The sequence below is a fragment of the Indicator indicator genome, chromosome 40 (genome assembly GCF_027791375.1).
Source record: "Indicator indicator isolate 239-I01 chromosome 40, UM_Iind_1.1, whole genome shotgun sequence".
Lineage (NCBI taxonomy): Eukaryota > Metazoa > Chordata > Aves > Piciformes > Indicatoridae > Indicator > Indicator indicator.
Genome location: NC_072049.1, coordinates 660,151 through 675,619, shown reverse-complemented (window position 1 = coordinate 675,619; position 15,469 = coordinate 660,151). Strand labels below are relative to the sequence as shown.

At 68.4% G+C, this 15,469-nt stretch overlaps 2 protein-coding genes across 2 annotated transcripts; one reads left to right on the top strand and one right to left on the bottom strand.

Moving 5' to 3' along the window:
• The first annotated feature begins 1,121 nt into the window (after positions 1–1,121).
• LOC128978934 (mothers against decapentaplegic homolog 6-like) lies at positions 1,122–3,370 on the top strand. The gene is made up of 3 exons (XM_054396970.1): positions 1,122–1,518; positions 1,662–1,775; positions 2,835–3,370. Exons 1-3 carry the CDS (start codon positions 1,137–1,139, stop codon positions 3,368–3,370), a joined length of 1,032 nt encoding a protein of 343 aa, XP_054252945.1. The 5' UTR covers positions 1,122–1,136.
• Positions 3,371–7,391: 4,021 nt separating this feature from the next.
• Positions 7,392–13,367, bottom strand: LOC128978902 (basic proline-rich protein-like). The gene is made up of 8 exons (XM_054396938.1): positions 13,303–13,367; positions 12,226–12,351; positions 11,233–11,308; positions 10,473–10,525; positions 9,300–9,420; positions 7,892–9,103; positions 7,625–7,810; positions 7,392–7,511 (listed from the first exon to the last, which is right to left on the bottom strand). Exons 1-8 carry the CDS (start codon positions 13,365–13,367, stop codon positions 7,392–7,394), a joined length of 1,959 nt encoding a protein of 652 aa, XP_054252913.1.
• Positions 13,368–15,469: the final 2,102 nt, after the last annotated feature.

Here is a 15,469-nt window from a genome sequence, read left to right as displayed (position 1 = left end):
CCCGGCGCAGGGGAAGCTCCGAGGGCCTCAGGCTGGGGCGGCCGCGCCTGGCGCCAGCTCGGCCGCCCTTATCTTGGCGGGAAGTCGGCAGCAGGAAGCGTGGCCCGGCGCAGGATAAGGGTCCCGTTTACTTTAGCTGCTTTTGTTGTGCTTGGGCTCCCACCCTCACCCAGCCCCCCGTGGGGGACTCCGGTCACGGGGAGGGGGGTGAGAGGAGGGCTAACTGAGAATGGCAGGGCCCCCCCTTGCTTGGGGTGCCATGGTATGGGGGTTACCAGGACAGTGTCTTGCCCCTGCACCCGGTGGTTCCTCATCGCCCAGAGTCAGTTCCTGCGGCCAGATCCTGCCCTGGGACCATGCATTGGTGCCAGCCAAGCTCTTGGCTATGCTCAGGACCCGGTGCCATCCAAGCTCCCAGCTGTGCCCGGATGCCCATGGAGCCAGGCCGGCTCCAGCAGCCCTAAGTAGCATGGTGCTGCCCACAGGAGCCCACGCGTCTGGCGCCTGCCCTGCTGCTGCTACTACGTCGTAGCCCCGGCGGCGGCTCGGCCCCGGGGCTGGCCAGTGCGGGGCGAATCAATGAATTCCCCAAACGGGGAGGGCCGGGGGTGGGGAGAGTGTCCCGGCACAGGAAAAGCTCCTGGCAGCAGCTCCCGGTGGGCAGAGCGGAGCCGGCCGCCCCGACAGCACAGCCCCATGCGCAGCCCTGGCTCCTCGCACCCAGCTCTGCCACCCGCCGTGAGTGAGACCCCCACCCCCGCTTCCCCAGGGACCCCCTACCTAGCCCCGCACCGCGGAGGGGCGGCCAGGCGGGGCGGGTGGGTGCTGTGAGTAAGGGCATGCGGACCCCTGTCCTTGTCACCTCGGCACAGGCAGGTTCCGCCTGCATGAGGGGGGATTGTTTTGGGGGTCTGATGGCTTGTGACCTTGGGGTCACCCATCCCCATTGGGAGCAGCGCTGTGTCCTCTCCTGTCCGCAGGGACACGGGGAAGAGGCAGCTGCTGGGTGGCCATGCTGGGGGTCCCAGCTCTGCGGCATGGGAAGATGCACCGGCTCCCCACCGGGGACCCCCGCGGTGCAGAGGGGGGTGTGTGACAATTGTCCCTGTCCCATAGGTGGTCCCTGCCGTCCCTCCATGTTCCGCTCACGCCGCGCCGGGCTGGTGAGGCGGCTGTGGCGGCAGCGCTGCGCGGCGGCCGGCCCCGAGGAGGGTCCCGGTGCCCTCAAACCGGCGGCTCACGCCCTCTTCAAGAAGCTGAAGGACGAGGAGCTGGAGCTGCTGGTGCAGGCTGTGGAGAGCCGAGGTGCCTGGGAGTCCGGCTGCGTCTGGGCGCCACGGGGGGCCAAGCAGGCGCTGCCCCCCCAGGTCCTGCTCTGCCGCCTCTACCGCTGGCCCGACCTGCGCCAGCCCCACGAACTCAAACCCCTCTGCTACTGCGCGGGGGGCCGAGGGGGCTGCGGGGACCTGGCCGCTCTCTGCTGTAACCCTCACCACTTCAGCCGCCTGGCTGTGCCCGGTGAGTGCCGCTGAGCTCCGCCAGAGCCTCTCTTCTCGACCCCGCTCCCCGTCTTGACTTCTGTCCCCCCGGGTCAGCTCAGAACTCTGCGGGGGACAAGGATGCGCATCCTAGCCCCTCGCCCCACTCTCTCCCCACAACAGAGACCCCACCGCCCCCCTACTCCAAGGTGTCCTGCGGTCCTTTCTGGCCAGATGTGCCTCAGCACCCCGGCACCCAGCTCCTGGAGTTCAGCTGCAATGGTGGGGACTGGCACGGTAAGAGGGTCTCACCGTGCTGGGGGCTGCTCAGCTCCCCTATCCCAGCGGGCAGGGGGAGCACCAGGCAGGGCTGACACCCCCAGGCAAGCTCTTGCCCCCACTCCACAGCTGGCCAGGGCCAAGGTATGGGATGCAGAGCCTGAAAACCGGGGAGTGAAGCCCGCAGCCATTCCCGGTGGGAGGAACGGCCCCAGCACGGGACGAGGGGTTCCTGCTGGGGGACCAGCCTGGGCCTGACACCCCCCCCGTCCCCCCCCTCCAGCCTCTGTTATTTTTGGCGGCGCCGGGCTCCCCGCCGGAGGAAGTGCTGCCCACGGGGACACACACAATGTGCCTTGACGCACACAGCCGCGGCTCCAGCCTGGCTGCAGGCCACCAGGCCGCCAGGGCTCCACCTTCCCTGAGCCTGGGGTCCCCCCTTCACCACAGTCCCCAGGGACGGTGACCGGAGATGGCCTGGCTCTACGTGCAGCAGCTCCTTTAGCTCAAGCCCCGTGCCAAAGCCAGTGCTTGGACATCCCTGGAGCTCTGCATCCATCTGTCTGCTCCACTGACCCCTGCATGAACCAGGGGGCATGGACCCTGCCCTGTGCCCACTCCATCCCCATCACCTCTCCCCGTGGCCCCTCTGTGTGGCATCACTGTGCCTGGCCAGCAGTGGGTTCCTTTGTCTGGCCCCCTGCCTGTGCCCACTCCATCCCCATCACCTCTCCCCATGGCCCCTTTGTCTGTGTGGCATGGCTGTGCCCAGGCAGCAGTTGCTACATTTGCCTGGACCCCCCCTGTGCTCACACCATCCCCATCACCTCTCCCCATGGCCTGGGCAGCAGTGGGTGCCTTTGCCTGGACCCCCTCCTGTGCCCACTCCATCTCCATCACCTCCCCCTGTAGCCCCTCCAGCGTGGCTGTGCCTGGGCACTGGAGGGCACTCCCCACTATGCCCACACCATCCCCATCACCTCTCCCTGTGGCTCCTCTGTCTGTATGGCATAGCTGTGCCTGGGCAGTGGTGGATACCTTTGCCTGGCCATCCCATCTCCTCTGTCCCCCCACCAGACACCAGCCTCTCCTGGAACACCCTTAAGGACGGCTGCTGGTGCAAACTGGCGTACTGGGAGCACCGGACACGCGTGGGCCGCCTCTACGCCGTCCACGAGGCTTCGGTGAACGTCTTCGGGGAGCTGCCGCGGGGCAGTGGCTTCTGCCTGGGGCAGCTTCCAGCCGCCCACCGCAGCCGCGCCGTCCGCCGGGCGCGGGGCAAGATCGGCCGGGGGCTGCTGCTGAGCCGCGAGCCGGGGGGGGTCTGGGCTTACAACCGCAGCGAGCACCCCATCTTCGTCAGCTCGCCCACCATGGGGCCCCCTGGTGCCCGCCAGCTCCCCGTGCTCAAGGTGCTGCCCGGCTACTCGGCCAAGGTGTTCGACTACGAGCGGGCAGGGGGCGTGCTGGGCTGGCGGATCCCCGGGGAGGGGCCTTGCGACCCCCACTGCGTTCGCATCAGCTTCGCCAAAGGCTGGGGGCCCTGCTACTCCCGGCAGTTCATCACCTCCTGCCCCTGCTGGCTGGAGGTCCTGCTCAACCGGCCGCGCTGAGGGGTTGGTGGGGAGGAAGGGGAGGTGCCAGGGAGCTCCACCACCCCCCCCCCCGCCAAGACACCTGCGAGAGGGGCACAAGCTGGGGAGGGGCTCTCCCTGTTGTCCCCCAGCCTCTCTCTTGCAGGGCTGTGCTGCAGCAGGGTCGTCCTGGCCCAGTGGATCCTCACTGGGACCTTCTGCCCCAGCTCCTGGGCAGCCTGGTGGTGACCTTCATGCCTGGCTCGCAGCCCTGCCAGCCCCCACTGCCCCTGGTCACAGCCTGTTGCTGACTCCGGGCACTATTTAATCTCTTTCTCTCTCTCTTTTTTTTTATTTTAATGGTTAAATTTATTTTAATTTATATTATTTTTGTAGAAAAAGCTGAGCCCGATGCAGGAGCCCCAGGCCTGGGGCAGGCAGGGTAGGGTGAGCAGGAGCTGGGCAGGTGTGCAGGAGGCTGAAAGTGAGCAGGAGATGGAGAAGAGTCCCAGAGTGGTGGAAGGAAGAGGAGTTAGGGCAGGCAGGGAGGAACTGGAATGAACTGGCACAGCAGGGGGGGTGGGGCCAGTGAGCACAGCTGGAACATGGGGCACGTTGGAACAGCTGGGGAAGGGTGTGGCAGGCACAGCTGGAGTGAGTGTGAGGCAGGTGAGCACAGCTGGATGGAGGTGGGGCCAGTGAGCACAGCTGGAATACGGGGAAGGTTGGAACAGCTGGGTAAGGATGTGGCAGGCTCTGGGGTAGGTAGGCACAGCTGGAGTGAGTGTGAGGCAGGGGTAGGGGCAGTTAAGTACCCGTGGGAGGGGTGCAGGGGCAGGTGAGCATCCAGGTCTGGCTGCTGGGGGCAAATTTTGGCACCAGATCAGCAGCACCAGGACAGAGCTGCCAAGAAGGAGCTGAGCTTGGGGCTGGCCCGGGCCGGACACTGGGCCCAGTGTAGTGTCTCCTGTAACCTGTCCCCGGCCTGGGTCATTCTGGGCCCTTCCAGCCACCGTGGCACCGCGGGGCTCAACCCACGGGCAAGCACAGCCTTGAAGGTCGCGGGGTGCCCGGGCTGTGTCTGTTATTTATAACCCCAATAAACGGTGCCACCGGCACCTAAGTCTCCCCCGCCGTGTCCCCACGCGTGTCGGAGCCGCTCGGGTCTGGCCGCGGGGCTCAGCTCAGGGACCGGCAGTGCCCTCTGCAGGCGGACGTACCCGGGCCGCGATGACCGCCCGATCCTTCCTGCCACGCCGCCGGCCCGGCTGAGACGGGCCTGGCGGCTCCGTGGCCTCCGCCCGGCCCCGGCCACGCCGCGTCCCCGCAGGCAGGAGGTGAGTGGGGGCCGCGCCGTCGGGGCTGCCCCGGGGGAACGGGAGGGCGGGCGGTACCGGGAGCGCAGCCGCGGGCACCGGCGTAACGCCGCGGTTACGGACAGCGGCGGCCCGTAGGGGCGGGCGGAGGCTGCGCGGGGAGCGCTGGGGACCATGCTCGGGCCGGTGGCCGGAGAGCGAGGGCCAGGGCTCGGGTGGGGGCTCGGGGGGTGGATTTTCTGTGGATTCCCCCCCCCCACGTCGCCGCCCCGAGCCCGGTGGGTCGATGCCCACGGCGTGGCCGGGCAGAGGCCGGCGGGAGGCGGTGCAGGTGCACGGACGGACGGTGCGCGGAGGGAGGTGTGAGCGGTGTGGGTGGGGTGGGCGTATGCGAGGCAGGTGGACGGACAGATAGGGAGGAAGGAAACAGAGCTCGAGGCCCGGGGAGGAAACAGACACACTGGGCGAGGCGCGGCGGCAGGTGCCCGGTACCGGGGCCCGGCGAGCGAAGCAGTGGGAGAAAGCAGCCCCGGCGCTGGAGCGATGCCCCCCGGCGCGGCCCGGCCGCCCGCCCGGTGACATAACGTCTGCCGGGGCGGTGTTTGCCTTGGCAGCCCGCGGCGGCGGCAGCGGCTCCTCACACTTTCCGCCAGCGCCGGGCAGCGGCCGGGCTCTGAGTCAGTAGCGGGGATGGCGGGCGCGGGCAGGAGGGGGGGCCGGGGTGAGCTGAGGTGAGCCCCGGGCCGGGCCAGGCCGGGCCCCGTCGCTGCCTCCCGGGGGCCGGCGGCCGCCAAACAGGTTGCGCGGGGTCCCCGCCCAGGCACCTGCGGAGGGGCCGCTCGGGGGGGAGGGGGCGGGGGGGCGCCGCGCCCTGCCCCAGCGCCGCCGGGAACGGGGAGGGGCTGCCACGCCGCGCCCCTCTGGAATCCCGGCTCCCCGTGCCCGGCGCTCCAGGCCCCCCTGTGCCCGGTTGTCGGTGCCCGATCCTCCACGAAGCCCCCGCAGTGTCCTGTTGTCTGTGCTCAGTTCTCCATTGCCCCTCTTCCCCGGTGGCCTCTTCTCGGTACCCGGTTCTCAGTGCCCAGTTTTCGTTGCCGGGTTCTCCGTTCCTGGTTCTCCATCCCCCACTGCCCGGTACTCCATTCCCCGTCTCGGTACTGGGTCTCCCGATGCCCAGTTCTCGGTGCCCGGTTCACACCGTCCTTCCCTGCTGCTTCGGTGCCTGTTCTCCTGGTGCCCAGTTCTCGGTGCCCAATTCTCCATCGCCCCCCGGTGCTCGGTTCTCACTGCCCAGTCCTCCATCCCCCTCCCGTCGCCAGTTCTCCCGTGCCCGGTTCCCCCGCCCCCTCCCCATGCCCGCGGGGCGGAGCGGGACTTGCCCGGCCCCGGGGCTTGGCGGCCGCAGCGGGCGGGGCGCTCTCGGCGCCTGGCACCGGGAGAGGCGCCGGGAGGGGGGGGGAGGTGAAGAGAGGGTGCCGCACCAGGCTCTCTCCTTCTGAACACCGGGGTCGCTCCCGGCGCAGCCCCGTTAATCGCCGCCGTCCCGAGCCTCTGACTCAGCTCTTTCCGCCCCCCAGCACCGCACCCCGGTGCTGGGGGGGGGGGGGGGTTGCCCGCATGGCCCCCGCCCTCCCGGGGGGGGGGGGTGGGTGGTGTGGCGGAGTTGATGGGCAGCCCCAACCACCAATAGGAGGCCGGACCGCCGGTGTGCTGTCCAATGAACGAGACAGGGGCGGGCGCTTCCTGGAGCCCCGGCGGCGGCGGCGGCGACCGGGGGGGGGGGCGGGGTGGGGTAGGGTGGGGGGAGGCGGGCGGGGCACGACGGCGGCAGGTGAAGACGGAGGCGGGGCCGCGGCCCCCGGGACCGGCCCGTAGCTCGGGCGGGGCTTACAGGTGAGCGGCGGAGGGTGGGAATCGGACGGACCCACCGACGGGGTCTATACGGGAGGGATCGACCGACCGGTAGCGGGACCGGTGCGGCGGCTGCTTTTGCAGCCCGGTTGCGGTGAGTCGCGTGGATCCGGGATGCTACCGGCGTGCACGGTCGGGACGCGGAGCACTGTCGGTTCTCGTTTGCCGGGAGCCGACGGTGCTCCGCGTCCCGACCGTGCACACCCGCCGCTGCTCCTCGGCGCTGGAGCCGGTGAACACGTAGCCCGTGGGGTGGGGGGTGGTCACGCATGGCCTTTTCTGGGTCCCTCTGCACGGCCCTGCGGGAAACCGGTGACACTTGCATGTCCCCACTGCTTCCCGGGGCATCTGCCAAGCTTCTGGCAGGGATCCGGTTGTGCTGCTGCCATCCAACCGAAGTCCCCCCCACGGGCTCACCCCAGGGGTGGCAGGGTGCTGCCGCTGCCCCACCGCCCTTCCTGGCCTGGTGTGCGACGCGGCCGTATCCCTGGGTGCACCGGGCAGGGATGCCATTACGAGAGTGGAAAGGCTGCTCGGGAACTCCACTGCTGCACCGGTGCCGGTAGAGCCGGGAGCAGAGGGTGGCTGTCCTCATGTCCCAGCATTCTGTGCCATGCCAGTGACCCGCTTGGGCCTGGTACGCTGGCAGTGGTGGGTGCCTCACTGCTTGCCGTTGGCAAGAGGCCATACAGGGGTGCCCACTGGGCCTGGCGTCTTGGTGGCACCCGCCAAACACCGGTGGACTCTGCCCTGCGCGCACCCAGCCCTGCTGTACCTGTCCCCCCCGGCTGGCTGCCCCCAGCCGGCTGTTTGCCCGGGGCGGGGTGCGGTATTTACCCTCCCGCCGTGGCCCGCGCCACAGAAGACCTGTCGCCCTCGTTGCCCCGCTCGCCCCCGTTGCCGTGGCCACCCGTGACCCAGAGCTGCTTTCGCTGGGCCGAGGAGACGTGGTGCTGGATTTGGTGTGGGGTGAGTCTCAGCGTGCCTCAGTTTCCCCTGCCACAAGCCGGGCCGGCTGGATCAGGAGCAGGCTGGAGGGGGCAGATTGGGATCCCCCAGCACCGGCAGAGGCACAGGGCAGCTGCTGGCGGCTTGAGGCGGCGGTGGTGCTGCCGGTGCCGGGTGCCGAGGGGTTGGGCTCAGGAACTTGAAGTGGGTGCGTGGAGAAAGGGAAGCTGTTGGGCAGGGGAGGGTGTGGGGCAGCAGGACTGGGGCTAGGGGTGCCCTTGCTGGGGATGAGGTTGAAGAGCAGCTGAAGCCCGTAGGCATAGAGGGGTGATAGGCAGGTGGGGGGGCAGGAACGTCAGTGTTGGTCTTGGGGACTCTCTGAGACCACATGCCTGGGCACAGGCTGGCAAGCACCCCCCTTGCTGGCAGTGCTGCGGTGCTGAGCCCGAGGCCGTGGCAGCGTGGCTCTGCCAGCTGGTGCCGGGCACCCTCGGTGCACACGTGGCAAGAGTGCGAAGGGCCTGAGCGCGGGAGGAGCGGGCAGTGGGTGCGTGGGGGGGGGTGCAGGGCCAGCGCAAGCCCCTATGCCCCGGCCCTCGACGGGGTGGCTACTGCCCCACTCCATGGAGCAGTAGAACTTCTCCTTCGGGGCAGGCGGCGGATGATGAAACCACGGAGAAATCTCTCCTGGCAGCTCTCGGGCTGCTGGCGGGAGCCCCCGGGAGCTCTCGCTCCCCCTGCGCCGCCGCCGCCGCCTTTCCATGGTAACCCCACCGCGGGAGCCAGCGGGGTGCTGGCGGGGGAGGCCGCCCTGTCTAGGGGGGGCCGGGGCGGGGGTTGGGGGGAGGTTGGCGCCCGCCTGGCTCCCTGCGGCAGAGCTGGCGTCCCCGACATGCCCCGGGAGCTGCATGTCCACACCCCAGCGAGCCCTGGGGCAGCCGGAGGGACCAGTGAGGGGCTGGGCCGAGACCCGTCCGACTCGCTTCATGCCATGGAGGTGACGCTTGGGTGGCCGCGCAGGCGGCGGGGGAGGCGGCCGTGCCCACTGGCCGGTGCCCATGGCTTGGTGACCTTCAGCGCACTCCGGTGCCCAAAGCCGTGTTCCGTCTCCGGGGATGGGGCTGAGCAGTTTGCGTTCACACCGACGGGGTGGGAGCCACGGGCCTTGGGTGCCCCGGTGCCACCGGGAGCCGGTGGCGTGACTCGGCGGGGCTGGCTGTGGGCTGGCGGGGGGGACCGGAGCCGTGGCGGGCGAGGGAAAATGAAAGCAGGTGATGCGGAAGGAGAAGTAGGTCAGGCGAGCGCTGGCCTCTCCCGGCAGCCTCGGCTGCTCTGCGTGCTCCGCTCCGCTCTGCCCCGGCTGTCCCCACCGCGTCCCCAGGCCCCATGGGCAGCGGCTGGAGGGGGCGGTGAGTACGGGGGGGGGGAGGGGTCCTGCTGCCAGGTGCTGGGTCCGTGGCAGGGTGGGTGCCAGCCGCTGGTAAACTGGGGAGCGCGGCCAGGCTGGCTGGCACACGGTGGGCACAGCAGCCAGGCTGACAGTTTTGCTTAGCTTCCCCTCCCAGGGAGTTGTGCCCAGGGAGAAGGGGATTGGGGGCTGCGGTAGGGATGGGCAGGAGGGTTCTGCACTTTGTGTCAGCTGTGGGACTGAGGAGGGGAGGGGAAGGGGATTCCCGTCCTACTAGGGCTGTGCTCAGCCAGCTGGCACAGTGGGGACATCCCGGTGGGGCTCGGGGCTGGGGACAGTTTGGGGACAGCCCCAAGTGCCCCAGCAGGGCTCCATGGCCACCTACCCTGGGCTCTGTGCTACCACGGGGCTGTTTGACCTTCTCCTGGCACGGGGCTGGCTGGGGGGTCTTGCTTATGGTGCTGCGTGGGTCAGGGAGGCTGCGGCGGGCACGGCCTCGCTGGCAGCTACGTGGGCTCAGGGGGGATTAGAGATGACTGGCCCCCTTCCCTCCCCCCCTTCCCTCCCCGGGGATCAGCCGTGGGCAGCGGGGAGCTGGCAGCAGGCAGCTGCCGTGGGGGCGGAAGCTGGGCTATTTCGGGGGGTGTGGAGGGGGGGCTGTGGGCTGGCACTGTCCTTGCTGGGTGACCCCACTGGGACCAGCACCGCCCTGGTGCCAGGACGGAGCATCGTAGCCCTTCCTGTGCCAGCTGAGGTGCTGAGTCCCTGGGGTGCCATGAGGACAGGGACCCCACATCAGGGAGGAGGTGCCAACAGCCTGGGGGGGCCCCTGGGACCGTGTGGCACGACAGGACCCAGGGGGTCTGGCTGCCCTCCAAGGGGCTCCCGTGACTGTGTGCTGCAGGGTGAGCAGCACCAGAGCTGGCTCCCCCTGAGGCCAGTGAGCGGAACCAGCCCATCTGTCCCAGGCTGAAGGCTGGCAGAGCCTTGTCCTGTTGCCACTGGCACCCGTGTACCCAGGACCAGGCTATCTCAGTGCCTTTGCATCCCATTGGAGCCCTGTCCAGGCTGGGTTGTGCAAGCTGGGGTGTAGCAGGATGCCCAGGTCCACCATGCTCCTGTTAAGTGTTGGCAGGGGTGCCCTGGGCACCAGCCAGACTTAGAACCCCTCTGAGCATCACCTGCCTTGGCACAGCCATGGCTCCTTGGCTGCTGGGGGACCTGTGGGTTGCTTTCAACCCATGCTGGGGTGATCAGACGTGGGGTTTGCTGCTGTTTCCTGCCTGTTCCCCCCCTGCCTCCCCTAGCTCCATTTCAGCAACCTCTTTCCTTTCTCCTTTCCTTCCTTCCTTCCTTGCTTCCTTCCCTCTGCCTGTTCCTGCCTGCGCGTGGCCCCACTCCCCAGGCCGCCCTGGCAGGGAGCAGCTGGGGACAGCTGGGGACAGCCCACGTCCGGCCTCGGGTGGCCTCTCCCAGCACTGGGGACAGCGACGCTCACAGCACAGCCCGGGGGTGACCAGAGAAGCCACACGTCCTTGGCCACATCTGCCCTGCCTACCCACGGGTGAGCAGGGCACTGTGGGACCACTTGTCCTGGCAGGTCGGGGTACCCTGTGGTGAGACATGGTGCAGGGCATGAGGATGCCCATAGCTGAGGAGCCTATCCTGCCCTCAGGAGAAGGGCGTGTGGGTGCCACGGTGCCATGCAGGAGCCAGGATGATGCTGGAGTTTGTCCTGGCTTCATGCAGGATTGGGCTGGGTCCCATCTCTGGTGCCACTGGCCAGGGTGCCAGTGGCTAAGGCAAGGGTGGAGCTTAGAGAAGGATGGATGAAGGTCAACCCCAAAGGGCAGCACCTTGACCGCCTGGTCCCAGCTGGGTGGGCACCCTCAGTGCCCCCCAGCCAAGGTGAGCAGCAGTTGGTGGCCAGCGTGTGGGTGGTTGCAACACCCCCAGGGTGGGGGGACCTGGTGACTCACCCCAGTGGGGCCTGGCCACCAGCGGGAACCCTGAGTCAGGGCTGCGTGCCCATGCTGTGCCCCTCCCTGCCCGCCTCGCCCACCTTATCTCCCGCCCTTAGCACCTGGCACACCTGGGCCAGGGGGGGCTGGCGCCATTCCCCTCCTTTATGGGGAGCAAAGGGCAGGCAGAGGGTTGGCAAGCAGGTGCCACGTCCCTCCTTCTCTCCTGGGGACGCTGGCCTGGGGCCATGCCCAGCAGTGTGCCCCCTCCAGGGTGGCCAGCCAGCCTGGAGCATCATGGCAGTGTGGTGGCCAAAGCTGCCTGCTCCACCACTGCCTCTGGGCATTGGGGCTGACCTGTGGTGGCATGACCAGCACCTGCCTGGTGTCCTGGGTGATGGGGAAGGCGAATGCTATGCCAGGGTGCACCGGCCTGCACGGATGAGATGCCAACAGAGCCGCTGCCCGCCTGCCATCCCCAGTGCCCGCCCGTGTGGTTGGAGCTCTTGCACAACTCAGCCCTTTCCGTGAACGTTGCTGGGGCCAGAGGCCCCCTCCCTGCCCGGCTGTGCGGCTGCCCTGGCACGGGGCTCTTCCCTTTTCTGCCTGGCCCTCGTGCTGCTGGCACCACTGGCAGAGCTGTCCAGAGCCCGGCCATAGCCATGCCAGGGTGCTGTGCTGGGGCTTCTGCTGCCTGCCTGGTGGGCAGCCCCACCACAGTGCCCTGGCACGGCGCTGGCCGGGTTGGTGTGGGCGGCCGGGGCGGATGCTGGGTGCTGGCGGTGGGGTGTGGGGAGCGCTGCCCGGCTGCTAATTGCTGTTTAGCTGGGGACGCAGAAGGTGTAATTAGGGGGGGGATTGCGCGAACCTGCAGCCAGCCCCCAGGGGGCTGCGGGGGCTGTGGCCCACTGGTAACCCTGCCCAGGGAGAGCAGAGGGGACCAGGTAACACGATCCAGCCAGGGCTGGCCCTCGGGCCCCTCCCTGGGCCAGGACGTCCCACAGCCCCCCATGAGACCTGGAGGAGCTGCTGTGGGGGCAGAGCAGGACCTGCAACTGCAGGGCTAGGGGGTGGCTCCAGGGCTGGCCAGGCAGGCCATGGCACGCCGCACCAAGCCCAGCCCTGCGGTGACAGCCCCACTCCCACCGAATCCAGGCACCCTCCTGGCTTGGCTGGGCTGGCCACAACCAGCAGCAAACAAATGCCCGGTGCCGAGCACCCAGCACCCTGCCTTGAGGCATCGATAGAGCAAGAACCCATCCAACGCCCTGGCACGGGGCAGGGGGCCAGGACAGGTGGCAGGGAAGTGATGCGGGTGGCAGGGAGGGGATGCCCGTGGCACTTGGGTACCCGTCCTGGCGGCGCTGGGAATTTCCTCCTGCAGGAGGGAAGCCAGGGGATACCCCCCTTGGCCGGTTCCGGGTTGGCACCCCACGGCCCGGCACCGTCCGCCAAGGGTTAATGCCGGTGTGTGTTCTGGGAAGCGGGGCTGGGAGGTGCGTGACCCGGGGTGTGGGCGTCGACTCCTTTTGAGGTGGGATCCTGCGCTCAAGTGCAGCGGGGAGCGGGGCCAAGTTCACACAGCACCACCTCTGCCTTCCCCTCCCTGCCGTTCGCGGGCCACCGACCCGGCCGCGGCACAGCGTCGGAGCCACACCGGGACAGAAAAAAAAGGCGCCAGGTGAGCTGCGTGCCCACCCTGTCGCCCCAAGCCCGCCCCGGCGGCTGAGAAGGTGCTGGGGCGATGGGAAGCTGCTGTGGTACTGGCGGGCATGGGGAGGGCTTGGGTATGGCACCAGCCGGGAGGTTGCCGGGATGCTGGCGTCGCCTGAGCCCTGCGCCGCCCTCGCTGCCGATGGGATGGGATGGGAAGGGAAGGGACAGGTGGAGAGGTCTGGGTCGCTATGACCTGGCAGAGCAGGGCCCGCACCCTGTGTCAAAAATGCCAGGCAGCCGGACGTGCCTCTGCCTGGCTTGAGCAGCAGGGAAGTTTTTTTGGCAGCTGGAGGGAGCCATGATGCCAGCATAGGGCTGCTGGGCAAGAGGTTGGTGTGGGGGCTCAGTTGGGCTTCCGGCTGCTTGGCTCTGGTGGAGGTGCCTGGGTTGGTGCTGAGGCCACCACCGGACCTGCAGCTGCCTGTTCCGCCATGACAGGGCTGCCTGTGCCCATCCTCCAGCCCAGTTATCGTGCCGGGCTGGCACCGGGCCCCAGTTCCTGCACCAGGCAGTGCCGCCTGGGCGCGGAGGCAGACCTGAGCTGTGGCACTTGGACCCCCTTCCTCACTGCCAATGGCTGCCTTGCCTTGGCACACAGCTGTGCCCACTGAGGCACTTGAGGTGCCTGAACACCACAAGCTTTCTGCGTGGCATTGAGGGCATGAGGAGCTGAGTGGCAGTGAAGGGTTGGGGTGGTGCAGTGGGTCTCACTCCTTGGCACCGTGGGTCAGGGGGCTCTGTTTATCCTCTTCTCTCTTGAAGCCATTTGCTTTCATCTCTGCTGGCTGTTTGCTCCTTTCAGAGCGGCACCGCTTCCCCCAGCTGCCTGCCCTCCAGCACCAGGACCCCCAGCACAACTCTGGCATGTGCCCACTCCAGGGCTACCAGCCCAGCCAGACCTCAGCCCATTGCCTTCCCCCCGGCAGGGCAGAGGAGCTACACAGCCCCCAGCCCTGCAGCCATGCCACCCCCCTCAGCAGGGCAGCCAGCACTGGTGCCACTGCTGCTCCCTGCCAGCTTTGAGCAGGGTGATGGGAGGCAGGGGAGATGCATGCCCAGACATCTGGGTGCATTTCCCAGCTCCCTGAAGTTGAGGGGCCTGGCAGAGTGAGGGGCTGGGGGCCATGTTTGTGGCTGGTGCCACACTCCCCTTCCTGGGTGACTCATTCTCCCCAGTGCAGCTGTGAAGTCCCTCGACAGCGTTTGTCACTCTTGTGACTGCGAGCAGTGGCACTTAGCAGCAGCCTGGGGTGGGGGCTGCACTCCCTGGAACCCTTGCCCCTCTTCCCCATGTGGGAGCTGGTAGGGGAACACTCAAAGCATGCCCTCCCGCTCCAGTGCCTCTACTGTCCTCAAGCTGAGGCTGGTGCTGGCAGAGGCTGGCACTGTGTCCATGTGCCGGGTGCCATCCTGGCTCGGCAACACAGAACAAAACCAGTTCCCGTGCAGGGTAGGTGCTGCAGGGATGGACTCCCACTCTGCTGTGTGCAGCTGTGCCAGGCCAGCCAGATCCCCCAGGGCTGGGTTGGGGGGTGGGAGGGCAGGTGAATAAGGGCTGGCTGCAGTTGTGCCAGGCAGCACAGGCTGGCGACGGGATGTCAGGGTGACCTGAGCAGGCATTGTTCCATGCCACCCTCCCTGGCATGGGAGCTGGCTCAGCATGGGGAGCATCCCCCGCTTTCCCCAGCCCCCTGTGGCTCCCTCAGCCCAAACAGGCCTGGTGTAACCAAGAGAACCGTGGCATGGTAGGGGCACAGGCATCACCACCAGCCCCCTCCCCAGCCTGCGCTCCCTGTGTCGTCATCTGCAGGGACGGCCAGGGACAGATGGAGGGGAGTTCGGGGTGACTCTGGCTCCCTCACACCTCGTCCCCCCCATTTCCTTATCAGCGCTGTGATCTCCTCGATGGCAGCGCCCTCTCAGCATGTGACTTCGCTCCAGCGGGGAGGATGCGCGGGGGGGTGGGGGTGTCGGGGGAAGGAGCCATCGCTGCCGCTTTGGTGCAATGGAAAATCCCCCTCTTGCCACTGCCTCACCCCCGCGCTGCCCCGGGCCCCACCGCCCTCGTCCACAGGCATCCGGCCCCGTGGCCGCTCACAGGGGTCCTTGGCTCCGTGTCCAGGCTGAGCGAGGCCTCTGCCAGTGAGTTCTGTGGCACCGGCGGCAGCAGCTGTGGCACGGCGAGGCTGGGGGTGGCCATGTCGGCTCCTCGGAGCACCCTGCCACCAGTCTTGCTGCTGCATTGGGCTTGGGCACTCACTCCCTTGGTGAAGGAGTCGTCACGTGGGCACATGCCAGTGGGTGCCAGCCCTGGCCCTGCCAGCAGGAAGAGCCCCATGAGCACCCTGTGCCCAGGTGTCTCTCATGGGACCAGGGTGTCCATCCCACTGCCACTGGGTTTGAGCTGGGGCAGGCAGCAATGGAGGAGGGTACTGGTGCCACCCTGCTCCCAGGACCACCACTTCTGATGGGCCTTGGGGACCCGCAAGACTCTGGGCTGCCCTCAGCGGGCACCACGTCCCCATCGTCCCCCTGCAGCTACCCAAGGCATGGCGCGGGGTGCCCGCCTCCCCTAATCCTGCCCCCGATGCTAATCCTGCCTAATCCCACCGGGGGCTGTCGCTGCCTGTTGGCTCCCGGGACTCTGATGGTTTAATCACCCCTAATCCGCTCGCCCCCGCCACAGCCAGCAGTGGGGACCCCGGCTGGTGGCAGGACGGGCTCCTGGCAAGCGAGAGGGGCACGGCCATGGGCACTTGGCGTCGGCGCCAGCATCCCAGGCGGTCGGCACTGCCCGGCTCCCAGTTTCAGGGGCGGCTGCCGCCTGCCCTGCCGGTCGGGCCTGCTCGGCAGCGGCTGGGGCGGCTCCGCAGCCGGT

What these genes read in the sequence shown, in the direction of transcription:
- LOC128978934 (XM_054396970.1), top strand. Translation starts at nt 1,137, where the DNA reads ATGTTCCGCTCACGCCGCGCCGGGCTGGTGAGGCGGCTGTGGCGGCAG. An exon ending in CAGCCGCCTGGCTGTGCCCG is followed by an intron (nt 1,519 to 1,661) that starts GTGAGTGCCGCT and finishes TCCCCACAACAG; the next exon opens with AGACCCCACCGCCCCCCTAC. An exon ending in CAATGGTGGGGACTGGCACG is followed by an intron (nt 1,776 to 2,834) that starts GTAAGAGGGTCT and finishes TCCCCCCACCAG; the next exon opens with ACACCAGCCTCTCCTGGAAC.
- LOC128978902 (XM_054396938.1), bottom strand. Translation starts at nt 13,367, where the DNA reads ATGAAAGCAAATGGCTTCAAGAGAGAAGAGGATAAACAGAGCCCCCTG. An exon ending in AGTGCCCTGCTCACCCGTGG is followed by an intron (nt 9,421 to 10,472) that starts GTAGGCAGGGCA and finishes GAGCCCACGTAG; the next exon opens with CTGCCAGCGAGGCCGTGCCC. An exon ending in AGCCTGTGCCCAGGCATGTG is followed by an intron (nt 7,811 to 7,891) that starts GTCTCAGAGAGT and finishes TACGGGCTTCAG; the next exon opens with CTGCTCTTCAACCTCATCCC.